Here is a 27,107-nt window from a genome sequence, read left to right on the forward strand (position 1 = left end):
ATCAGGATACGAAAGTCCTTCAATACATGAAACGACAGCTAGAGAATTTTTTGACCCATAATACAAAAAAAAAAAAAAAAATGGAACTACAACTGTAGTTATTTCTGTTGCTAGTCGTTTAGCTTCCAGTTGCTGCTTAGTTCGTACTGTTTTGTTTTCTGCCTTTGATAACACTTTAGGATGTGGACTCACTCGAAAGGTAACATTCCACATTTTCCTACTATTTTTTTTTGGGGGGTGGCACGAATTAGACCATTTACATAAGAAACTGGTCTCAAGATACGAAAAAGAAAAAAAAAAAAAAATCAAAATGCTAAAAACATTCCAGAATGATGAAATTTCGTATCTCGAGGTACCACTTGAGGTATACAGTATATAACATATACCGGTATGTATGTACATATGTACAGTATATATACTGTACTGTATACACACACATACACACACATATACACACACATATATATATATATATATATATATATATATATATATATATATATGTATATATATATATACACATATATATATACACATATATATATATATACATATATATATACACACATATATATATACACACATATATATATATATACATATATATATACACACATATATATATATATATACACATATATATATATATACATATATATATACACACATATATATATATATACACACACATATATATATATATATATATATATATATATATATATATATATATATGACTGAAAATCAAATCAGCTACAGCGACGCCGACGCTAAAATTTCGGGGCTAAAAATGGGACGTTAAATATTTCCGTCCGGGAATGTGGTTCAGCCACAAGCTACGCATGACAAAACAAAGAAGGTCACCTGCTCTTCGGCTTATGTAAATGCGTGTGCGCGCGCGCATCTCCTACACACGTCTGCTATTGGATCACAGTTTGTGTAAACGGCTTCGGGGACGACGGGGAGAGAAGTTGCAACGTAAAGGCGGGAAAATGTCACTTGAGGACAGGAAACTCACAGCAACAACTCAAGGGGGCGCCCTTGCGTTAAAAGGCTTAAAAATCCACACGTTACACCAGAGGGCCATAAAAGCAGGAGGCGAGCGGCGGCATGGAGAAGGCGGGGAAGGATTAGTAAAGGGCCAAAAGCCAGAAACGATATGCTTAGTTGGGTTTTTTTTTCTCGTTTTTTTTTTTAATCATCTCGTCTTCTGCCAGGCTTCCTCCCGTTTGTCCGCATGCAGTGTGAGTGTTTGCGCGAGTGTGCTCAGCATTCACTTTTGATTGCCCTGATAGTGCACGGTGGAGTCGTCGAAGAGCGGGTTCTTCACCTCCATCTCGCCGGTCTGTGGAGCAGAGCGCACCGGTGACTTTTAATGGTTTTATTGGGATAAGTGCAGAATAAATAGTCGGATGCCTCAAAAACATTTTTTTTTCATCCGGGAGGCGCCCGGAAAATGGGGAATCTTAACACAAGGTCTACTCTGATTTATGATTTGTTTTTAAATAAGTGATTTATCTGGCAATTGATGAATCAAAATTAAAAACAGGTTTCGATTTCCATCATTTAACCAAAAAAATGGACGATTTGACACACAGAAAATGCGCAAATAATTTGCTCTGTAACAAGGCAGGAAATAGGCAAAAATTTCAGCTTTAAAATATCGTGATATTTAGAAAAAAAAACAAAAACAAAAACCAACAGCCTTCTCAGATGATTACACAAATCTGAAAATATGTATTAATATTTATGTATTTACTTCTAATATTTATATAAATTGTGAGTATTTAGACAACTTTATATTGAACAATTTCAATTTTATATATATATTTTAATCTCTCTCTCTCTCTCTCTCAGAGAGATTAAAATATAAATATAAAATTGAAATTGTTCAATTTAAAGTTGTCTAAATACTCACAATTTATATAAATATTTCTCTCTCTCTCTCTCTCTTCCTCTCGCTCTCTCTCTGTATGTAAAACAAAACAACAAAAAGTGTCTGTCCCATAAACATTGGAACTACATTTTGCAGCGGTACCTCAAGGCAAATTTAATTCAGCAATTCCAGAAGATGTGTAAGATCATCTGTTTTATTTTTGCCTTGTCTGCTGAGAAATGGTGTCAGTAATGAAAATAAACATCTGAGAAACCTTGCTTTTGTCACAATTTAATCATACGTTACTTAAAGTTCCAATTACTTTCCCCTTAATTTGAAAATAATACAATCTCTTTATATATACTGTATATATACTGTATATATATACTGTATATATATATATATATATATATATATATATATATATATATATATATATATATTTTTTTTTTTTAAACATGACTCACCGGTGCAAGCCCAGGACACTCGTATACTGTGAAGTCTCCCACCTCTTCTTCATCTGAGGTGATCTCAGGGTCAATGACTTTTTGTTCCTGTTTGTGACTGCAAAAATAAAAGTGTTGCAGGATGCTGTTGAATATTCATGATCGAGCGCATCAAAGGATATCTAAAAAGGAAAACAATAACAAAAACGTACTTTCCAATCGAGAGCATCTGCTGTTTTTGGTGCTGATAGTGGTACATTTGCGCACTTTGCGCCAGAGTTTTATCGCCGACCTGGAGACAAGAAGGAGGAAGTGATAAGTGACACGTTCAAAATAGAAGCTGCGGCTCTTCAGAAATCGAAAGGTGTGTTTTCTCGTTTTTTTTTTTGCGGAAGTGAGGTGAGAAATTGAAACTCAGGCGACATAAACGTACCGATTTAGCGGCGCCGGTGGCGGCGGTCACACCTGCTCCCCTGAATGCTGGATAGTCCACTTTTTGGGCCATGCGCGATTCTTTTCGTAACCTGCGGGGGAGAATCGGACTTATTAATAAAAAAATCAATTGCGGGATTGACTATGGCTTGAGGTGGTTTCTTACTTGACGTAGCAGACAGTTGCCATGATCAATGCTATGGTTCCAATGGCCACAAACAAGGAGATCACGACTGCAAGGTAGAATTGAAAAAAAAAAAAAGTCTATCACATCAAAGCCTAAAGGTAAGCAGAGCTGCACTGAATCTTGCCAACTGCACTCTGTGACACTATGATTATTCTACAATATGTACTCTTTTTATTCATTCTCATTTAAAGGGATAGTGCGTAAGATTGACCTTTTTTCATGACGGCCAGTAGGAGGTGCTGCAGGTGCTGTATTTACCATTGTCCCTAGCTATAACAAATATGGCCGCTTCCAGAGAAGTGCCACCCCCCTTGTATTATCAGTTAATGATAACTAGACCTATGATTATATTTAAAACATACTTTTGGTCGTTAATAACACATTCATTTGCAAAATTTTGAAATTAACCATCATTTAATTTGTTCCTTTTGAATGAAAAACGGTCTAAATCTTACACACTGTCCCTTTAATATGCAGCAATTGGAGCAGTGCTACCAATTTCATTATACAATGACAATAAAGGGATTCTATTCTATTCTATTCTATTCTATTCTATTCTATTCTATTTTATGCTACTCACTGATGATGATCTTGTCTTCCTTGTGAGCATTTTGAATTAGAGGACCCGCTCGACCGTCGGCGCCGTCGGGCTGGGGTGAGGAGGTGTTACGAAGATTTGATGGAAGGGAGCCCGCGGCCGTGCCGTTCCGGGTTTGGTCCGACGAGGGATCTTGGCCCGGGGGGCCCTGTTCGGCGGCGGCGATTTTGCTTCCGCCGTTGGTCTTAAAGGCGCCAACTGGAGGTAATCAAGGGACATGTGATTAAAGATATGGGATTAAAAAAAAAAAAAAATCAAGAATTTAGCAAAATGTGAAGAAAATCAAAAAGGTTCTTACCGGGAGGTTTCAAATATGTCTTGGGTGGTTCAATCGCTGACACTTCTTGTTTTTCGATGTATGAGTGGATGAAATCGATCTCTTCATCCAAGTCTGGGTACAATTGCGCTTTCGCTGAAAGACGAGATGAGAACGTTTTATTTATTTAATGGCGACATCAGCTTGTCCACCATTAAACGTCTCCAGTTGGTTCAAAAAACTGCAGATTTTTTTCTATTCTACACGATTCAATACTTTATAATATCTATATTTATTGTTTTGTTTACTGGTTTAACTTACTGTTCGCTTTGTTGTGTATTTTTAAAACAAAACGTCAGTTTTTTTTTTTTTTTTTTTTTTTTTAATAACTTTGCTAGTGTATTCCAAATAGATTTGGTTGTAGGTTTGCCCCCCCAATGTAAGAAAAAAGGCAAAAATGCCGCTCATCATTCTCGAAAAGAACACTGCATATTTATTTTGGATTGAATACAACTTTCATGGAGGACAACAAAAAATGGATAATAATCACTGGTGGAAAGCTGGAATTTTAAAACTTTTGGACAAAAGTAAAAAATATTAAGTAAAAAAAAAAAAAAAGATTATCAATCATAACCATTAACATTAACTGACATGTTCAATTTTAAAGATGTATTTATATTTCTTTAAAGTATCCAGAAAATCAGTCACATGTATTTATTTACAGTATTTTTATTTATTTTGTTAACTAAAAAAGGGTCTGAAAATAGCTGGGAGTGAATGGCTTCAACAGATCAATCATTGCACCTCTACTATCAATAACAGCTGAAAAATGACAGCGCCACACTTTATGGGTCAAAACAAATAACCTGAGAATATCTTCAATTATTTATTGATTTTAAACAAGCTTAAGAAACAGGCACTACACATAGAAATGACGGCAAGTTAGTGTTTGCCCTAGAAGACACCAATCACAGACATTGACAGCCTCTGTTTATGGAAGATAATGTGGACCACAGATACACATACATAAATATATATGATAAATATATGTATAAATGTATATTTAATATATATATTTAATATATATATATATATATATATATATATATATATATATATATACATACTGCGCATTATTTGCCGCCTTGCGTTATCTTACACATTGTCCTTTGGTAGTGCCCCACCAAATCAAAGCGACAAGACAAGGCGTGCGCCTGTGGGTCTCGTCTTATTTGTTTGTGGACTGGTGGGAAACAGGAGACAATACGAAAGTGATGTTAACAGCCCTTTAGGCCAGACACTTCGCCGCATTCCTGCAGTACAGGACGAGTCTCCAGGGCAACCGCGGCCCAGTATGTACATGCGTGTGTGTGTGTGTGTGTGGCCGGGGGAGGAAGCACAGCATGGGGGCAAGAGCAATCAGCAAAAACTTGCCTCGTTGGCTCAGTAAATGCGCTACGTTGACAATAGCGGAGCTAATGGTGGCGATCAAAGTGTTCCTGCTATAAAGTCATCCTGCAATATATCTTCGCTTCAATGTAGCGAAACGGAGAACTATTTCCAAACAAAAGCATTAAATAGGTCATGGTGGCATTACCCGGTAAATGTATCTGCGTGATTACATTAATGATTACAGTATGCGGAGGGTCAAGCATCTGGCCGAGCTAATGTGTACGCTAGGACTAACCGGCACTTTCACCGCCGCCTTTGTCACGGCCCGCCCCCCTCCGCACTCTGCCATTTAGCGCACGGCGCGGCAGGTGTCTGCGGAGGCGGGATGCGCCATCTGTACCGAGCAGGTGGCCGGGAGCTCCAGCAGTGCCGGCGAGCCGGCTCCGTCGGAATGCCGCGTTGGCCTCTTTACGTTTTCACTTATAGCAGCAATCGCAAATACCAAACCATCTGCTACCGGTTCAGCGTCGGACGCCGTGAGTACAATTAACAGGATGGAGTGGCGAGTTGATGGCCACGCCATCACGTAAGAGATTTTTGTCACTAGCTTGATAATGGGGCCTAAACCCTTGAGAGTGGCTGGGGGGGGGGGGGGGGGGGGGGGCAGTAAACGACAAACAAACAGTAAATGTCTCAACAGGAGAGCCACTGACACACATGTGTGCTGTTATCTTTTCCCACTCAAGAATCACTTACCACCCCCCCCGACCCCCACATACATATTTTTATCAGTAAAATGTATAGTATTAACGGTGTCCCTAACGTTTTGTTCATGTTCCTAAGTCGAATACTAAGTTTTTTCGTCCCCTCTTTACGGCATTTTTTCCCGCTTTACGGCATCAACAACTGTCATGACCTGTGGGGTTGGCTGTGTTTGTGCTGTTTTGCCTCCCTCTTCAGGCGTTTTGAGGTAATTGCTCTTAGTTTCTGATTGCGGTAAACTACCTGCGCTGCAACGCGTCACTAAAATGTTGGTCTGCTATTGGTCGGCGTCACGGTGTCACTGAGATGCCGACATGCTAAAGACTTGATCTAGTGTGAGAGCTTACGATATCGTATTTATTGTGCATTTTAGTGCTTCATTCAAACTTTAGTTGGTTAGCCATGGGTTGATGGATGATGACTTTTTAAAAAATTACCATGGTACATAACATTCTTTAAAATGCCAGCACGCATGTTTAGATTGAATGAAAACACCAAATTTTTTATTTAAAAATGACTTTTAACGTTGAAATTAAACAGAAATAGTTTTTGTGAAGTATTTTATGATGTGTTTAATATGTGAATGAAAGTTATACCTTTAGATATAATCTTTTAAAATTCAATACATGTATGTACATGTATGTAATATATAATATATGTATGTATATGTTTTAAATATTCTAATTTAATAATATTGGAAATATTGTCCTCAGAGAGCTCTTGGTCCTTCATACAACATGAACTCTGCTGCCATCTTGTGGCCAGTTATGAGAGCGAGCGTCCTCCGAAAAAAAAAAAAAAACGAACACTGAGGCTATTTCTAATTGACGTGCTCTTTTCAGTATGTTTTAAAGAAAGGTCGACAAACGGTCGAGGGGGCAGATAAGAAAAAAAAAAATCCAAAAAGGTCACAGACTTGTACGTTAACTTCATTAGCTTTTACTAAAGGGAGGTCACAACTGATAAGGCCGTACAGGAAATTTTCCAAAATTTGTTATCATGAAAAAACTACTCACTAGCCATCCGTCAATCCCAATAGACAATTTAGAGTCTTGAATTAACCAAATATAAATGATTTTGGAATAAGGGAGGAAGCTTAAGTACCTGAAAAAAGAGAGAGAGAGAGAAAGCTCAGATGTGTGAGACAGATGTTTTAACTATAAAGAGCAAAAACTTTCCATTTAAAATGCTCCATATGGTTCTTCACAGTAGATATTCTCAGATTTATGTATGACTATTTATGTCCTCCATGAAAGCAGAGTTATTATCTTTGCTTTTATTTTGGAAAACAATGATCAACGTTTTTGCCTATTTTCTGAAGATATGGACCAAACCAAAAACTAACCAATAACTATACTGTATTATATTATATTATATTATATTATATTATATATCATATATCCTGAGTACTTGATTAAGTAGGTAAAGTAAATTGATTACTTTAATACTAAATACTAAATTTAATACTTACCTAAAGTAATTGATTTCGGTTGCAATAAAGTAATGAATTACTTTACCTACCAAAAGATAATGTACTTTAGAATTTGATTCATTAAGTACTCGATTCTGAATTTAACAGCCATATTAAGACCCTTCTTTAGCCATATACTTGAAAATAAATTCTATATACAATTACCTAGTATTGAATAACTGGACTCTTTAATAAATAAATAAATAAACGTATGTCTTTGGGATTGAATGAAGTAAACAGAAAAATCACAGTGACTAACAATTTATGTTTGTATTCCACAGTTGAATTCCAGCAATACATTTTCTGAACATTACGTAAGATCATAACAAAAACGATGGCGCGGAAAAGATGGTGAAAACAATGGAGTCAAGTGGTCATCTGCAAGGATGTGATGTGGAGCAGCCCCGCCTTTAGCACATACACCTTGGCTGTACATGCGGAATGAACAATGCTTGCATAAAGATCACGGCTGGAGGCATGGAGATGCAGCCTGTTTGCTGATGGAAGGCCACTCCTGCATGTCAAATACACGCTGGTTTACTTTTTTTTTTTTTTTTAATAAGGTGCTGTGGCCTACTTGCTTCTCAGACTACGACGGTGACATTTGCGTTTGAGATTCCTCGCTGAATGCAAAAGTAGGGAAATAAAATGAAAAGAGAGGAACTGTACTGAAGTCCAAGAAAAAATGTTGGAAAATGTGGATTTTATTGCTTCTTTTTTATTTAAAGGGAAATTTCATTTATTAGGTCATTTTCAGCAACAAAAAAAGTTTGTATTTTTTCAATAATTCATTTGATAGCTGAATTATTTTACATGTGCAACTATTACCTTTCATAAAACATCTTGCCACATGATGCGGATTGAAAGTGACATCACATGTGCTCAAGGCTCAGGTAACACCCAATCACAGCTTACCTGCTTTCTGGGTTTGGTCATGTGACATTCAAGTTAGGTTGTAATTGGTTGTGAAAACTGGTGAAAATATCCAGGAAAAAAAAAAAAAGTGCAAATCTTCTTAGAAATGGGATGTGACTATCTTCAGAATAAACTAGGATTATTCGATACCACTTTTTTAAGATCGATACCCGTCGGAGTACAACTCTTGAGTATACCAGAAGAACTTTTAATCCACAAAAATTATAGCATTTTCCTTCATTTCGATTCTAACAATTGTCATTTCTAATTTGTGATCGTATATGTGACCGTTGACATCCCTTGAGTATATATTTTTTTTTTAATTGCAGTGGTCAAAGTAAAAGTTGGGTAATAAATAAATACAATAACAACCATGGTCTGTTAGAATACTTTAAATTGGCTGTCAGGCTCTCTTATTTTAATCGCTATACAGTATTTTGTCCAATCCTTTGAGCTTTACATAATGGGCATTTCACAAGGGAAAGCATTGAAAGAAGATACAAGTGAGCTGAAATTTCACCCATATGGTAACAACATGTCAAATTTCAACATGGGACAAGCAATTAGTTATCACACTACCAGGAAGGAGTGTACCATCCCTTGGGTAAAATACTGCCAGAATGATGTGGAAAACAAATGACCCAAAATGGTCAAAATATTGCAAAAGGGTTACAAAATGGCTGGAGTTAAAAGTTAAATGGCAGTCAGCGTGCTTTCCTCATTTTTGCAGACTTGCGCCAATCATTTTAGGCAAGTTTTTTTTCCTTGTTGCAGAGCCATCTGAATTATTAATCCTCAAGCACGCACACACACACACACACACACCTGATAGGATCCGTACGCACATATACAGTACACAAAAAAAACCCACAAACGCACAGCGATAGGTGACGCATTTCAATTTCTGCAATTTACGCCGAATGAGAGCAAAAGATTTATTTCCGCCGCGCGGCTCTTTTCTAAAATGACATTACATTTAATCGAGTGAGAGCGAGATGTACGACACCGAGGCGATATAAGTCGCCGGAGTGCGGGGGCGGTGCACGTGTTAGTTGCAGCAGCAGGGGCAGGGCCAGATTAAAAAAAAAAAAAAAAAAAATCCCCGTGAGGATCACATCACACTGCGCCATATTTGTCAGAAAGGCGGGTGATGGGCGAAAGAGGCCGAGCAAGAAGTGAGAAGAGACAATCGCGGGAGATACATGAGACGGTGACAGACCGAGGGAATAAAGCCATCAAGTCAAGATGGATAAGCGAGCGGGGGGAGAGGCTAAAATCGATAGGCCATCGAACGGCAGGGAGCTCGGCTGAGAGGGGGAGGGCTGTGCGTTATAACATATAGGAAACAGCGGCAAAGGAATCAAACGACGCGATTATTATTTAGCTGGCCTATTTTGTTTTCTTGAAACGGCACATTTGAGTTAGCATGGTTTGTTCAAAAGTGATCAGTAGGAACTGCAACTGGGCTTCAAATTGCGCCAAATCACGCCGACCTGTTTTAAACAGCGGAGCGCTGCTAGCTAGCGATTAATTTATGCTACACGTAGCCATTATGGAGCCCGAGCTACTAGTAAACATTGGCAATAGGTGCTTTATGTCAATATCATTGCCAGTGTAATTAAGTTGTTTGTAAGTGCCCTGATTACACGGTTGAAAGTGATTTTGCAACACCATTGCGTTTGGATTGGAAGTCTGGAGCAACAGTTGCAGTAGAGGGCAACACTCTAATTTCAAATGCGAAGTGACATGAGTGACGCTTTGATATAAAGGTAATTGAGAAATTAAGAGTACCGTATTTTTCGGATTTTAAGCAAAAAAGAGTCGCACCGGACTATAAACCGCAGCTTATAACATCAGATATTTACACAGAAAGATGGTACTTTTAAATTGCCTGCTTACAGCAAGATTCTATTTTCAACAGACTGAACATGCCTCCATGTTTCGCAGCAAAATAATGATAGAAAATGGATGGATATTTTCACCATAACATCGACAGCACACTGCAGTTAAATGGCAGTTCAATCTCAAAATCAATACTTGTATCATGTCTTCTTCAATCTCCCTTTGTTTCATTGATTATTTCAGCAAACATACAAATATATATATATATATATATATATACATACACACTATATATATATATATATATATATATACACACACACACACACACACTATATATATATACACTATATATATACATATATATATACATACATATATAAACATAAATGAATAGGCTAGCTCTCAGAAGGATATACTTATTTAATATTCAAATCATCTGTGCGCCTTTTATATTTAAGGGTAATGTAAGTTGAGTTCATGTCCTGTAAATGCACCTTCTTCCAGATTCTCACCAAATGAGATTTTACTGGCATCTACAACGTTTTGTCGAAATTGCTTTTCGGTATTCGCCGTGATCTTTGGAAACTGTGTATATTTGACCTTTTTATCCTTTTACTTTCGAAACGGCTGCTGTGAGAACGATTTTTGCAGTAGGCCAAGACGCGTATGCAGTACGAGCCGAGAGGATATTGCATGTATTGAGGAGGAAAAAAATACAAACGAAAGACGATAAACTACAGCTGCACAAATATTTATTCAAGGGTAAAAGGTTTTGTATACTCCTCTAGCTTCTGCACTAATGAGTTGTGTCTTAAGGTGTGTCTGCCAGAGACAAGAGCAGAAAAAAATTGGAGTTCATCACAGTTCCTCCCTTAAAAATCGGGAAATGAGAACGCTCTAAACGTCAAAATAGTCTCAGACATCTTGCCAGACGGAGGCGCCGTTTAAACCGTGTGCTAATTGTGCTTTTACCTAAATCTCGCTTTTTTTTTTTTATTACAAAATGATCTTTTTCATCCTGGCTCGTCGCCACTGTACCATCTCGTTTCTACAGAGTGCTGCGTGCAACCATAGTAACAGCCCGCATGGAAAAATGATCCCTGCGACGTTTCCAGGCAGAGGTTTTGCGGTGACCTTTTTTTGTAATCAAATTATTAGTTACCCAATTCATGTTTTTTTGTTTTTTTTTTGTGAAATGCGCTCAGATGGAATCAATATACTTTTCATACCTTGTTGGCGATACTGCTTTCTGGTCAAACAGCGGCCCAGCTTATCCTCCACCAACGGGGAGAAACACGAGCCACATCTGATGAAGCCGGGCTGGCAGATGTGACGTCCCATTTTGGCACAGTCGATGGGGTGAGGGCACTTTCGGCCAGCTGAGAGAAAGAGACAAACGCCTTTGAGAAAAAAGAATCCTCCAAAAGTGACGCGCAAAAATGCTCTGTCAGGAATGAAATATCGCTTTGAATGTTCCCATTAAGAGAGGGTTCAAGTCCAGTGAGTTTTCTCTATTTTTCTGTCAGTGCCAGATCGGAAGTTCATTGAGGTTTTCGACTGATGTTATCAAAGTTTTTTTGTAGGTGACGTTTGAAAGAAAAAAATAACATCAATGTCATTTTTTTAAGCGAAGAATGGCCCAGTTTTTGTCATTTCAATTCATGTATTATTCAAAGAAAAATAAAAGGCAGTGCAGAAAAATGTCCACCGACGAATGTTTTAATAATCGATTAATTTGTTGAGGAATCTATTAATCAGATTTTAAATACATGTTTTAATTTCCCTTTGTTAAAAATTAGGATATTAAAACCTGCTTCCATGGAGGATGACAGAAATTGGAAATGATTTATTGTTGACATGCTGAAATTGGACCATTTTAATTGAAAAAGGTATTAAAATGATAAATTGATTATTGAAAATGATCGATTAACTCAACATTTGATTAGCGATCAATTAATCGAAGCACCTCTATCACAGAGGTGGGTATTTTTTGAGTGTGTTAATGTTATTATTTTTTGGGGGAGCTGCAATTAATCAACAACTATTAAATTATTACTGATGAATAATTTTGAGAATTTACTAATAACTTCAAGACCTAGTTTAATTTATAGTTGCCTAAATCCTCTGAATTTCAACCTCACTAGTAAATATTCTCCTGTAGTCCTCCATGGAAGCAGATTTATCTTTCTTTTGAAACAAAATATCATAATATTTTGAATTGAGGGGGAAAAAAAAACAAACAAAAAAACAAACCATAATTGAATCTTAGCTTACTTATGTTGATCTACATCTCAACGCCGTACCACACTGGTAAAGAATATGTATATTAGGGTGAGATAATAAGAGACTTTTGTCATGCAACAACCCAATTCGAACTCACACTCTGAAAGCAAGTCCTGACCCTAAAAAAAAAATCATCTGAACAAGAGAGAACTGGCCTAATTGTCTTCACTTCTCCAAAACATCCTCACCAAATTGGGAGAAAACAAAAAGGGTTCCCACAAGTATAGCTGTACAGGAACACACACTCACACAACCAAAAAAGGTGTGCGAACCTCTAAACCTCTCAATAATTGTCCAAACCGACACACAAAATACTGTATTTTCCGCACTATAAGGCGCACATAAAAGCCTTAATTTCTTTTTAAAAAGCTGATGGTGCGCCTTATAATCAGGTGCGCCTTATATATGGATAAATATTGATATTGGGATTAGTAGATGGGGAATAAAGTGATAAAGTAAGCTTTCCTCTTTCTTTTGTGTTGAACAAGGTTGGTCATATTGACTGAGTTATTATGCTATTGAGATTTTAGAGTTATTGTTTGAGTTATTATTGTTATTACTTGGGCCAGAGTATTACTATATTGTGATAGAAAAAGTTTTCAAATATGTCATTAATTAAGGGTGCGCCTTATAATGCGGAAAATACGGTACCCTTGAATGAGTAGATGACAAACTATGTATGGATTTGTGGCTTTTCAACATGTGAGCAGGGCATTTTCTGGTGTGTGCATTTCACACCACAGTGCAGCAAAAGTTATTCGCGTAACAGGTCGAGCGAGCTGAGGACAGCTGGAATACATGGCAAACGTGAGACGTGCACATCTATCTTGTGCGAGAGTAGACGCTGTGAAAGAAAAAAGAAAACAATTCAAGTCTTTCACATGTTGTGTCCGCGCTTTTTGTGTGTGTGTGTGTGTGTCCAATTGGTTCTCTTTGGCTGATATTTACATAAGGGAGAGAGTATTAGTCATGAATCGAGATGGCTGGAGGAGAGATTCAAGTGACCTCCATGGCAACAAGGCTTGTGAAATGAGGGAAGATGTGAGATATTGAAGGAGCAGATGTGCCGAGGGGGAGTGCTGGGGAGATGGAGCCAAGGCGCCAGAGTGATGCCTTTGTTTTATTAGCCCTTCACTCTATTGATTTGTATCCGCTTGCAAGTGATTATTACCTGTGCCGAGCGTATGTTTTCACCCAAGCAGGTGCAACATCTAGTTGAAATACAGAATACTAAAAATTATTTACCCACACTTTTGGAGAGATAATAAAATCAACATACAAATAAGGGCTGGAGAATTTTATGGCTTGAAATTAGGTTCGACTAAGAACTTTTGAGTAACTGATTGCTCAAATCATCAGATTTCAGCCTCACAACTGTAATTATTCTCTGATTTCCGAAGTCTTCATATAAGCACATTGATTATTGCGTTTTTAATCAATATGAGATAATTATCATCTTCTTGTACTTTGGAAAACAATGAAAAAAAGAGTAGCTGAATTAGCTTAAAAAAAGGCTGGTGAGTCCATATTTATTCCGGTTGTATTTTTTTTTTGCAACGATTAATCGACAAATAATGGATAATCAAATTAATCCATAATTATTTTTGATAACCCATTATTCATTCATTTAGTACTGGTTGTATTTTTTTTTTGCAAGGATTAATCGACAAATAATGGATAATCAAATTAATCCATAATTATTTTTGATAACCCATGATTCATTCATTTAGTACTTAATAAAAGATTACTGATTTTCTTGTTAAAATAAAAACATTAAAAACTGCTTTTACTTTGGTGAACAATGATCAACATTTCTGCAAATGTTCTCACACGTTGACAAGAATCTCCAAGCAAGTCATGCAAAAATGTTTTGTGTTAATTTAATAAGATGTCCTGTTTTTTTAATAAGGGGATGAAAATTTAAAAAAAAAAAAAGTTTGTAAAAATCCAAAATATTCAACAGTTTATTGAATGATTTAAAAAAAAAACATTGAAAACATTTTTTTTTTAATTGTTTTGGATTTTTCATGACTCCTGTTTCATCAAATTCTATCCGATTAATCGATAAAATAATAAAGAGAATGATTTATTTTAAAATATTCTATACTAACAGCCTTACTATTTACATGAACATTTATGAACATGACGTATCAAAAATATTATAACGTATACAACAAGTTTAGTAGTATTATGGTATGGCTGTAATTAGAAGACAAACATGATCTGGTTGAAGAACTGATTTTTGTGACCGTTAAGAATGTTTTTTTTTCTTTTAATGTTCTGCCAGCTGTTCAGTAAGCGCAATTAGTCAGCAGTGAAATTACCGCAGATAAAAAAATATCGATATTTTATTTCTTGCGCGGTGAACGAGGGCGCGCAGCTCACACTTCAGCACTGCTTTGTGATCGTAAAAGACTTGCGCGTTCAGCCTCTTGTTCTTCATTATCGCTTTGATTAACATCTCAATTATTTTACCCCCCTCCATCTATCATTCCAGCGTCTAATTTTATCACTCGCTGCTTACTTCCTGCTCCAGAGAGATTCGTCTCGACTTGCTCCAGCTGATTTCCTCCGACGCCCTGACCTCTTCAAGGAAGACTATCGGCGCGAGTAGAGATTTATCATCGGATTCAAAAAGACAAGGCGATTGATGTTTGTGACATGAAAAAAGATCAAGTAAAAAAGGTTCTTGCGTTTGTCATTTCTAGCATGAGGATCCAAAAGCTGGGGATGACTCATACTGTTATTTTTGGATGAGTTCTGATCAAGGCTTAAAAAAAAGCTGAGCTCAATTATAACTTGGCTGAGACTACAGGCTAGCTCTTAGCTGCTCTCATCTTGTGTTCCACTCCTTAATGTGTTGCAAAACAGGACTTAGCCAGGCTACCATTTTAATTTTTGGTACCATATTTCCAAACTCTTGTAAACATATTGCAGCTGTATACTGGATTATACTCATCGTTAAGATATAGTGTAGTAAAGACATAAAACAGTATACAATCTGGATGATAAATATGATAAATTTCCGTTAGCAGCTGAATGGAGGGTTAGGTTTAGGGTTAGTTAAATTAGGATTGGCGTTTTTTTTTTTCAGGATCCTTTGATGCACTCGGTAATTTTTTTCAGTTTTAGAATAACCTGTAACCTGTATAAACACTGTAAAAAAGTACATAACAGCTGTTGAAAGTTTAGCTGAGATTTTTTTTCTTTTAGCTTTTTTTTCTTTGTCTTGTAGCTTTTTTTTTTATTAACATTTAAAAGGATACAGCTTTGGGTATACGTATATCATTTTGATATATAATCATCTCATTTTTAGTTGGCGCGGCGAGTGGGGTGTGTGTGACATGTTTTCTCCTTCCTAGAGTGGGCTTTGCAAAAAATAATTGGAACAGCAACTGTAGTAGTCAAAGCTAACATGGCTAACTTCTATTCTCATCCACAACCATCTTAATTATTTTGACCAGCAAAGACTCACTGCTCCATCGAGTGCTATAGACCAGTAGATTATATTTCACATGCAAAGTACAAGTCAAAAGTCCTCTGTAAATTGCCCAATTAAAAACGGAGACTCTAAAGGTCTTTGTGAACAGTGAATGTTCTGTCCCGTACTCAAAGGCAGCGAGCACCTCAACAGTCTTTAAAGGAGACAGTTTACCAGTCTGTGTCCATGACATCACTGTCCTACCCTCAGGACAACCGTATCAGGCACCACAGGTCATTATGGACATTCACCACCGCAATGGCCGCACTAAAAGGCTGAAAACATGCTTCTATCCCTCAGGCCATTCGGACCACAAACACTCAACAAGACAAACAATACCATGCAGCATCAATTTAACAGCAAAGCATCTTCATAAATGCTTTGAAATAGCTCACTGTAAAAAGGAAGGAGCCTTTTCAACTTCCTGTATCACATGAGGTCAACTCTCGTTTTTGCAGTGTGGATGTAGGCTAAACCTCCAGTTTGGCGCTTGTTTGGGACATGGGAGTCGGATGAATACGACCTAACGCTTCAGACTAACGTCGCATATCAAAAGATTGGATACAAATCGCATTTAGTACCACATACCAAATGGCCTGGGTCGCGTTTGAAAAAAAAATCGGTTCTGTGTCGTTCACACCGCCATCATAAGATCAGATATGGCTCGGTGAAAAAAATCGGAATGGTGTCCCTTCAGGCTGCAGTGTGAACCAGCAGTAGTACACTAGATACTGAAGGAACGCAACTCACGTAAATATCACAATAAAATCTCATCACGTGTTATGTCGCCTCGCCATCTGCACATTATAACAATGCAGTTCAAATCTCAGCGGTGCCAGTCAGCGGTTCCCATAAATTAACGTGGAGGAACATATTACAGTCACACGCATGCGGGTAATTATTCTCCGTACAAACTATGCGCGTGAAAAACGAAGCAACTGCCCATGCATCGCCGTGGAGGCGTAAGGTGGGGAAAATGGTGAGAGAAGGAGGGGCGGCGAAAAGGCGAGTCAGTGTGAAAATCTGCAAAGGGAGTCAGCCAAATAAATCTGCATTCATTAAAGAAAAAACACATTTAACACTTGACTAATGCCGACGCTGTCCTCGAAAAAGTGGGGGGGGGGGGGTGGAAGGGGGGGGGGGGGGGGGGCTGACGGCCTGTTAAAAATGAACAACCTTCGTTACGCTCAAGATGTTAGGTTCGGAGTTATTAGGAGGAGTCCATATGTTGTTCTGCAACAAATATTGCAAGACGGCCTTGTAAAACATAAGCGTCGAGAGCCAAGCAAATGCATGAAAAAAAAAATAAAATTCCGCAGCACGCCGACTGATTATGTGAAAAAACACGTTATGCAACGCCTGCTTCAAAGTCCTTGTTAGGAGAGAGAGAAAAATGAACGCTTCTACATCTGCCGCTGTCGCCAGGCTTCACCCAAAAAGGCAAACAAGCCACGTAACACCGCCCGGCGAACGCCGCGCTGGCCTTTTGTGTCGGTTATATTATGTTCCTTCAAGTTGTACGGCGACGCCACATCAAATGCGGCCATGCGAGGGCGGGAGCACGGCAGGAAATAAGCTGAGTGGGTCGTATACTCCTATTGTGTGGATTTCCTGACGCACTGAAGGCATCCAGGAAGTGAGCGTAACATTCCTAATCAAGTGGAAAGCGCACCCCGCGCTTGATTTGTGCACGCGACGTTTATTTCCCATGAGCGTACAAAACGAGAGCACGGTTCGCAAACCTCGCACGCCTTTAATTCTCCCCCGAGAGCTCATTACTATGAGCGTTTAAAGGCAGACGGTGATAATATCCTTAGATACTGAGTAGTAGATGACATTGAAGGTACGTCCATGACATGTATAGAGAGTTTTAATATTTACGTTACAAAAAAAGGGGGGGGGGGATATTAGGGGGTGGGTGATACTTTGAAGTGGTGAATGCTGAGCTCGACGATTTCCCCGTGCCTAGACGGGTTGCGGAAGAAACCGAAAGGGGATGTGAGAGCAGATTTTTTGAAGTGGTTCTGAGAACGTTTGATCGCGTAGATGACAACGTTCCAAGCATGCAGTAAGTTTTTCCAAACAGACAATCCGGTTTCAGGGTTGTCGAAATGAGATTGAATGATAGTAGGCTCAAACGTCGCTATTTCAATGAAAAGAAGAAAAGAAAAATCAGGTCATCTTTTTGGGCCGCAGAGACCGCAATGTTACTATTTGGGGCAAGAGAACTAAAGATGTTCTCTGTTGAGTAAGACATCGACAAAATGGCAGCTTTAATTCTCTGTCACTGATACATAACATGTAAGATTTACTGGACTAAAATTTCTTACATAAATCAGAACCTAAAGAAAAAATCGTATTTACTTGAATATTAGGGTTAGAGCAACTGATTTTCGCCAAATGTTGTAGTATTTTGTATCAACAAACTACCCGCCAAAAAAATCTGCTAAATTTCACTGCCTTTAATGTTATAATTTTTTTTTAATTTGTTTTTAACAAATTTGAGTTTTTTAGTATGAATAATTTAAACGATCGTTGCTATAGTATTTAATGTCTCAGAGTAAGTTACTTTAAGGGTGCTCCAATCATAAACTAAAGCAAACAGGGGAAACAAAGTCAATCAAATATTTCGTTTTGTTTTTTTTTTAGAATTTTGATGATTATATAGTTTACAGACAAACAAAAAATCAAAAATCTGAATCTCAAGAAATTGAAATAACATGAGAAATCCAAAATGATTATTATTTTACTTTGTTTATGATTATTTCAAGAGTGCTACTGCTCATTACTTTGTCGATTAATCAGTAATTCTTTTTTTTTACATTTTTATTTCCAAACCTTTAGTAAAAACCTTGATATTTTTTTCAAATTGACATTGTTTAGTCTGTGCAAAAATGTTAAACACTGTTTTCAAAAGTAAATGCAGATGTCTGCAAGTTCCAACACAATAATAATAAGTCTGTTTTCATACAGGACTGACAATAATCTGCGATTATTCCAAGCAGGCTGAAATTCTGAGCAATTCTCGGTCTCTGAATGATTACACAATTATTAAAAATAACTAGGTGGTTACCTAATTGCTACATGTCTGAACTAATACATATAAAAGTTTCACATTTTTAACTGAAACACTATTAATTTCAAATACATTTTTCCTTTGATTTTCTATGTATAAGATAGAAGGAATAACTGTGGGAAATGGAAGATTTACGATGTGGCTATAGGCAACGAAACAACAATAACAAATTCATCTCCAAAAACTAGCACAGAGCTATATTATATAAAGGTTTAGTCAATCGATAACAAATTCTTCTCCAAAAACTAGCACAGAGCTATATTACATAAAGGTTTAGTCAATGAAACCGATGCCCCCTAAAAACGAGCTTTTTTTTATGCCTCGCCGTCTTTAACCACATCGCGGAAAATGTTGCCTAACCGCCCCAGAAAGCAGCCTCTCGCAGAAATTGGTTTCAGAAAAATACGACAACCTTTGTGGAAAGTGCGCGGCTTATCAGCGTAGGTGCCTCTTTCCCACGCCGCCTCAATGAATCCAAAAAAAATGCGTGCGCACGCCCTGTGGAAAACGGGCACGACCTTACATTTAGGTAACAAGCGCGACGTAACGGTAGACGGGAAAAAATACTTTTGCCGTCAAACTGGAGAATGTTAAAAAAAGCCCCCTAAAATTCATTTAAGTGAGTGATTCACTGTTACGTGCTGCGGCATTGTCATGCCGCTTATTATGTCGGGCAAGTAAGCATTACACAGGGGATAATTACTGTGTCATTATCATTAGAGTGAAGCAAAGCAGCAGTAGCAGCAGCAAACACCCCGACCAGCACCAGCACCAGCACCAGCACCAGCACCAGCTCCCACCCTCCACCCACCGCAGCAGACGGAACAAAGGGCTTATACAATGGCAGCATGTAGGTGGCCTTGATTTATTCCATTCTATTTTCACTACTTGTTGGCCACATGATGCAACAAGCTGATTAATTTGCTTGCCGCCTCTCATCAGCAGGGCTGGGGGGTCTCACGATTCAATACGGGCGAGATGTTTTCTTGCCGTGAGTATCGCAATCAGACCAGCGATTGACTACTCGGCCGATTAGATAGACTGACTGATGAATGTACAAAAATGTATGTAAATGACATTAAGTCGATCATAAAACTGAATAACAAAAGCTTTTGATTTCAAGGGAAATATGTGGAACTATATAACGTGATGAAGATAAGAGCTAATATTAGCTAGCATGTTATCCACAGTTACAAGTTGTTGGATCAGCAAACAAATTAATTTTGGCCATATTATCATACATCAACGTTCTTACAAAGAAAGTACAATTTACAAATAGTCGTGGGGCAGATTTCACCAACTGACTGCTCTCAAAACCACGCAGTCCTTCTCACTACAAAATGTAATATCAATGGCGGCCAGAGGCGGCGCCAAAAACAAGGATCAGTGGTTAGGGACCACTAAATCAGATGGTCAGAAAAGGGATGGTACTTAATGAGTTAATACCAGAAATGTAATTACAATATAATGTAGGGTTAAACATGAAATCGATTAACTTATGTCAAAAATCAAGAATTTGACTTGACTTGACATGCTGGATGAGTGGTTTATAAGACGTGTTTACATTAGTTACTAAATACTTAATTGCGGCATTTAAGGATATTATTAAGGATATCATTATGCCAGATCTTAATAAATAAACATTACAAAGCATAGCAAAACATACCACAATGTAGCGTTTTATATATATATATATATATATATATATATATATATATATATGTACACGCATAGTGTAACATAACATAGCATATTTATAGAAATATTTGATATTTGGGCTATAATCGCCCAACGTTGTGTAATGTAGCATTATATCATAGGGTTAGAAAAATGATAATTTCTTCATCAAAATAAGAGGGTTTTTTTTCAATTCAACACAAAGACACTAAGTCTGCTTACATCTATGGAGGACTCGAGAAATAGAACAATATTTACTGGGGAGAAGCTGAAATCTTAAAGATTTGAACAAATTCACATTGGACTAGGTCTCAAAATGATTAATGGACTATCAAAAATGGATATTGATGAATTTGATAATCCATTGGTCGTTGATAATCCGATGAATCTATTCAACTCTAAAGACACTTAAACATTATGCCACATTATGAAACAGAACATTTTCATTGGTTGTTTAGAACCAGTTATACAGTATTTGATATGTACTGTATGCATTAATAACTATAAAAAAAAATACACTTTTTGTTCTCCCACCCCGAGCAGTGAGCTTCCATTGAAAAGGAGCCAGCCAGCTTTATTGATATGTTCAATTATTTTCAATTGCTATTAAAACGTTTTCCATATCCGCTGTCTGCTTTTTAAAAGCAATCTGCAGCGATGTCAAAAATAGACTGGCTGTCTGGGCATGTGCAACTGTGAGGTGTCAGCACTGGCAGGCGTGCTTTCACTCAAGTATTTTAAATAGCAAAGACAATCACTGCCATTGTTTGCGGGATGTTGTGTTTAAAAAAAATAGTTTAACATGTTTGACTAGTTTAAAGGGTAATGTACTGTATCAGAATTACTTTAGTGCATAATAGTCATGGAATTCAAAGTACGATGTGTAAAGAATAATAACAAAAAAAAATACCGCAAAGCTCTTTAAGTGATTCAGCAGTTTGCGATATGAATGCAGTTCATTTGTTTGCCTTGAGATGGCACTGGTGGGTTGGTGGCGAGTGCTGAGACATTTTTAGGTTGTTTTATTTGTATGTTTTTTCATTACATTTCCAGTGATCTAAGGTTCATTTACAAATCCACAGGAGCAATAATTATTATTTTGGGAACATTTTGAGCATTTGTGTGTCTACTGAAATTTAGTCGCGATCATGCAACGTGCTTCCTGTGTGATGTTGTACAGTACTTTTGTGTCCTGATTTTTCTTTCGTCACCAAGAACTCTACTCTCCCAAAGAGGCGTTTTGTAACCTGAATCTTTCATACCAAGGTGTGTTGATAAGAAGATGTACCACTGTATTTTTATTGCTGACTTTCTCATGGCCGACACACTTTGATGTGTAGAAACCAAGGTGAGCGAGAGAAGTGGGAAGCGTTTTGAAAGGAGGGATTAATGAGAATCCTCAGCTCACCCACCTATTTTTTTTCAGGCTTTCAATTTGCAACGACAAAGACTACAATGAATCAGATCAATACTATTGATGGGTGCTTCCTGGTTGCTTTTGGCAAGGCTGCAATCCCTCATAAACTAGGTGTATTTTTGAAACCCGTACAGAGAAAGTGAGAACGATAAGGTCAAAAACAACAGATCCAAAAATAAATTGGTTTGCCTTCAGAGGTCGATACGGTTCACGCCTACAACGCTTTTACTAAAGTTGATTTGTGAAGTGTTGGTCCAGTACCTTGTTCCTCATTCCAGTTCAAAATGACACTTAATGTTGCGTAACGTATCGAAAAGAACCCGTCACCTGTTCTGACGGCGGAATCTGTGAATTTCCAGCCATTCTCTCTATAGCTTTAGCTGTTCAAGGTTATGAGGGAGTTGGATTCTATCCAAGCTGACATCACACATTGAAAGGCAGACTTGCACCCAGAACGAGTCGCCAGTCAAACACAAACACAACCCTGAGGTTGTATGATTCAGAATTTTTAGGAGTCAGCGGTCAGAATTTTGCTGCTTGTTCAGAAAAAAGAAACAAGACCATTTTCATGACAGAAGACGCTGACACCATTGACTAATGCTTACCTAATAAGCCAATTGAGCACTGAAGTGATAACTGTGACCATTAGATGGCAGTGTTTTCACACTTATACCACAGCTATTACCTACATGCAATTAATAGTAAGGAACAGAAGTCCATTTTTCATATGATACCACCCATAGTTTGCATTGTAATATTAGCTCCATTGTTTTTGTTTGTTTTATTGCTATATATTATTATTCATTTGCTTGATTATGGGATGTAGTCAGCTCGGGGAAGTGAGCAGAATAAGAATTGTGTGGTGTATTAATACGATAAATATGACACTAAAACTTGAATCTTGAATATTTACATTGATATAGCACAAATATTCTGTTGGCCTTGAATAATGAGTGAAAATGCTAAATATACTGGGCCTCTAGAGGTTTCCTTTTCCGATAGTGCTTGCCACTAAAAAGTGGCAACTATCGGCCATTTGGTCGACGTTTGAAGGGCCACAATCGGCAGATTAATCGGTCGGGTCCGAGATAAAAATTTTTGAGATGCACAAAACAAGACTTGTTTGAGTTTGAAACAGTCTACAAGCAAAACCTTGATAATTCACTCTCATCATTCATCCGTGTAGCGTACCAAACCACTAGAGGAAAATTCCGGGTCAAATCTGGATATCATTAACCAGCAATTAGGTAGCAGCTGGCTTCATAGGACAATCACATTTTTTTAGGACTACGCAGCGCGTGCTTGATATAAATGCATACGACGCAGAGACCATTTTTGTACGCAGCGGATTGAATCTCCATAAATGCAACAGGAGTGAATCAGTCGGGAGTCAGTAATGGACTCAGTGATCCTCATGTCTCCTAGCGGCGGCACGTAAGTCACGTTCCACCTGACTGTTCTCGTCTCCCGTTCGCCACGAAAGCGTAGATGACTAATTCTGCCACGGGGCATTGGAAGAGATTAAAACACATCAGTGGAACATTCTCTGTGAGTCTATGGTGACGCCATGAATGCTTATTTCCACTGCAAATAATAATGATAAATATTACGAATTTGCTAGGAATAACTTGGCTGCAATCGACCTAGTATTGTTTATTTTGTATTGTTCAATATCCCTAAAAAAAGCTAAACAACAACAAAGCAACATTACACAGGGGGGATTGATACCGTATTCATTTAGAAACTGATTCTGATCCATTTTCCATATAATTTGCTCTCGTTTTGAAAAGTACAGCTGAAACATGAACTGTTAAAATCTCATGCACCCCCTTGAAGATCCTTTACAAACCCCCGTTTGAGAACTACTGCTCTACATTAGAAATGCCTTGCCGCCATTTTGTTGCATCCAAAGGCAATAGCAAATCTCTTCTACAAAAAACGTCAGTTCTTTGCAGACTTTAATTAACTGCACACATTTACTGTTAGTGAATTTATAAACTGCGGACCACAAACAAGTTGTATATCGGTTTATGTTATTTCAATTGCTGAAATTGTTTCCAGATCCCAAGTAAAAGAACGCAGAGTTCTGGAACACAACATGCGCAACATCACTTATGTCAAAAGAATACCATTTTCTAGTGCAGCACATTTAGTCATGATGACGTGTCAATGTTTGCTCCATCAGCCTCCCTGACGATAATGCCGCTGCATTTCACAAGTGCTTGTTTCTCATGAAAATGGTGCTCATCTGCCACCCCACCCTCCCTTTGCCACTTTATGCATTACCACATAACCTACAAACGCCATTACATTTTCGAAAAGAAATCACTGAAAATACACAGAAAATTCCCAATGAAAATACATGGAAAATTCCCAATCTTCAAGAGGCATGGATGCATTTGAAAAATATAAAACCGTGCCCATTCTTGTTGATGAAAATGTGCTCTTTTCTATTTAAGGAGGGAGCAGCTGGAGCGCTAAAGATGACGTTTGACTGTCCAGCTGTTGCTGCTCTCACGTGGTTATCGTGCTGAAAGGGTTAGGAGCAGATTATCCAGCCTCGGTGCCATCAGTTACAGTCCAGCAGAAGTATACTGCAGTGGGCAATATAAAGCCCCATAAGAGCGCTTGATCAAGCCTGCCATGCAATTTGAAAAGCTAATGAAAGCAAGGACATCGGGATGGGACATCATATCCGTTTTCATCGCTCTAAATGATCACCTCGGATTAAATTTAGACACCATGAAACACCCACATTAGATGGTAAAGGCAAAAAAAAAAATGCAATTAAGCAGCAGCACTCTCTCATACTAAGGTTTTTAAAATACAAGATTAAAAAAAAAAAAATTCAGCTTCTCAACTGCATTTAATCTATTTTTGTAGTTTCCTATGATAGCTCTCAAATTATCTTTGTGTTGAGTTCAAAACAAAACTTTTGCTTTCACTTGAGTAAACAATGAGCAACATTTTTGTCCGTTCACTGGAATGCCATGGATCAAAACAGTAACTGAATCATCATTTAGTTTGTGCGTTTTCGGTGCAGTCAATTTCAAATCATGTTCTAAATCAACTGACGTAAATTAGAACATGTTTTAGATGTGAATCGCCTTGTTAAATTCTTGGAAATCACCGTGCTGTTGCAACTCACAGGCCACTGCTTGCTGATGTCAACAAAACTCTTCGCCACAATGCGGTTGCAAAAATGCGATTATCAAGGGCTAGCTCTGCACAATCAGATGTGGAATTCCCGCCACTATGAACAATTTTGCGAATAAAAACAGAAATATTTCATGAAAATCAAAAATTTGAAAAGGAGGCGACACAGGGGATCCCACTGTACATTGTTTAAAATTGAGATAAAAAACAAACACATATATAACCAGCCAAAATGTTTTATATTATCCTTAGAGGACTGCAAACTGACTTAAGTGACATGATGACATGAAAATTCTGTCACAAAAATGGCAGAAAAGGGTCAATTGTCACATACTGGACCCATAACATGAGTACAGGATCTAATACAAACTAGATTAAAGGTGTTGTTGTTTTATGATCAATAATGATCATCCTAAAAATACCCGCAATAACTAGGATTGTCCAGAAACCAATTGTGATCGATCACATGTTCAGCTGATTGGAATCGAAATGCAAAGTTCACAGGTACTGCCAAAACATATCACCAAAATATATGTTCTTAATATATTTATGTGTACTATATGCAACATGTCAACATCCAAACCAGAAAAAGCGGAAGTAAAAACAACCGGTGGGGGAGCATTTAATTGTTTTAGGTTACTTGGTTTAAACCAGTAGTTTACTAGTCATATAAAAAGTATTGTACATTTTCTTTGTTGATTTTTTTTAAGACAATTTGGGTACTTTTTTTTCTGGAATGAGGAAAGGATAGAGGATAAACTTGCAATTGACGTGGTAATTAGTAAAAAATCATGTTGTAGATATTGAATTTGGTTTTTAAATACATAAAATTGCTATTTTGACAGGTCTGTCTTAAAAAGAAGAAACAATGCAAGAAAAATAGCGACATAAACCTGAAATTGTCAGCTCATGAATCAAAGTGAGTGATAGTGACGCCGCAATACTTGAACCGCGATGGAGCGAGGGAACTGTACAGTATTTTCTGGCATTTATGTTTGTTTGTTTGGTGGTCTGTCATGAGATGTTTTCCCATATAAAACACGTGCCTACGATCAGCAAATGCTGGGGGGAACTAGATCTACATCTCCGATATTTTTTGTTGAAAATATGTTCAGGAAAAAAGTGAGCCACGGAGGAAATGCGAAGGAAAAGAATGATGACACGTTGATGGCTTTTTTTCCCTTGTTGCCTACTTCTTTCTACCTGCCTGCAAAAGAGAAAAATAGCATGCGAAAACACGCAGTGATAAAGCAAGTGAAGGTAAAAAAAAAAAGTCGCTTAGTTGTAATGGTTTATGCGGTGATTTAAACGTCTCCATTTTGACGCAAAGCAGTGAGCCTGACAGGTGCCAGAAGCTCGTCCATTAAAGATGCCCCCAAATGACGCACGTCGACGCGACGAATTGGTTAAAAAAAAAAACGGAAAAAAAAACAGTTGGATATATTTTTTTAAGCTGAGTATGAGTGTCGGTAAAGGCATTTTACCTGGAAGGCTAGCAGCGGAGCGGAAGACGAAGAGCACGACAGCGGCCAGGAGCAGCGTCGAGGCCCGGCGTTGGCGTTCGCTCCGCGGGCTGGAGAGCGGCAGCATCGTGGCTGGTGTTGGAGGTGGTGGTGGTCGTCTTGTAGGGAACCGAGAACGCGGACGGGGGTTTTGTTGTCATTCCCCCATCCTTTGAGGCTTTTAATGTCGCCGTGTAGTTCGTTTTAGAAAGCTTTGGTGATGCTAGGGGGGCAAGCGAGGGAGCAGGTAGTCGACCCAGCTCTCAGCGCTCGGTAATCCGCGACACTGCTAAAGATAGCCGGGCTTCAGCGGAGGGGGGAAGGTGGGGGGTGTG

At 38.0% G+C, this 27,107-nt stretch overlaps 1 protein-coding gene across 1 annotated transcript; it reads right to left on the reverse strand.

Annotated features, from left to right (window-relative positions):
- Positions 1 to 821: 821 nt before the first annotated feature.
- Positions 822 to 27,103, reverse strand: npdc1a (neural proliferation, differentiation and control, 1a). The gene is made up of 9 exons (XM_088435886.1): positions 26,755 to 27,103; positions 11,410 to 11,559; positions 3,838 to 3,951; positions 3,522 to 3,737; positions 2,921 to 2,987; positions 2,756 to 2,846; positions 2,535 to 2,614; positions 2,344 to 2,440; positions 822 to 1,345 (listed from the first exon to the last, which is right to left on the reverse strand). Exons 1-9 carry the CDS (start codon positions 26,858 to 26,860, stop codon positions 1,274 to 1,276), a joined length of 993 nt encoding a protein of 330 aa, XP_088292012.1. The 5' UTR covers positions 26,861 to 27,103; the 3' UTR covers positions 822 to 1,273.
- Positions 27,104 to 27,107: the final 4 nt, after the last annotated feature.

Source organism: Hippichthys cyanospilos, chromosome 15 (assembly GCF_059441005.1).
Source record: "Hippichthys cyanospilos isolate Australia breed blue-spotted pipefish chromosome 15, RoL_Hcya_1.0, whole genome shotgun sequence".
Taxonomy (NCBI): Eukaryota; Metazoa; Chordata; class Actinopteri; order Syngnathiformes; family Syngnathidae; genus Hippichthys; species Hippichthys cyanospilos.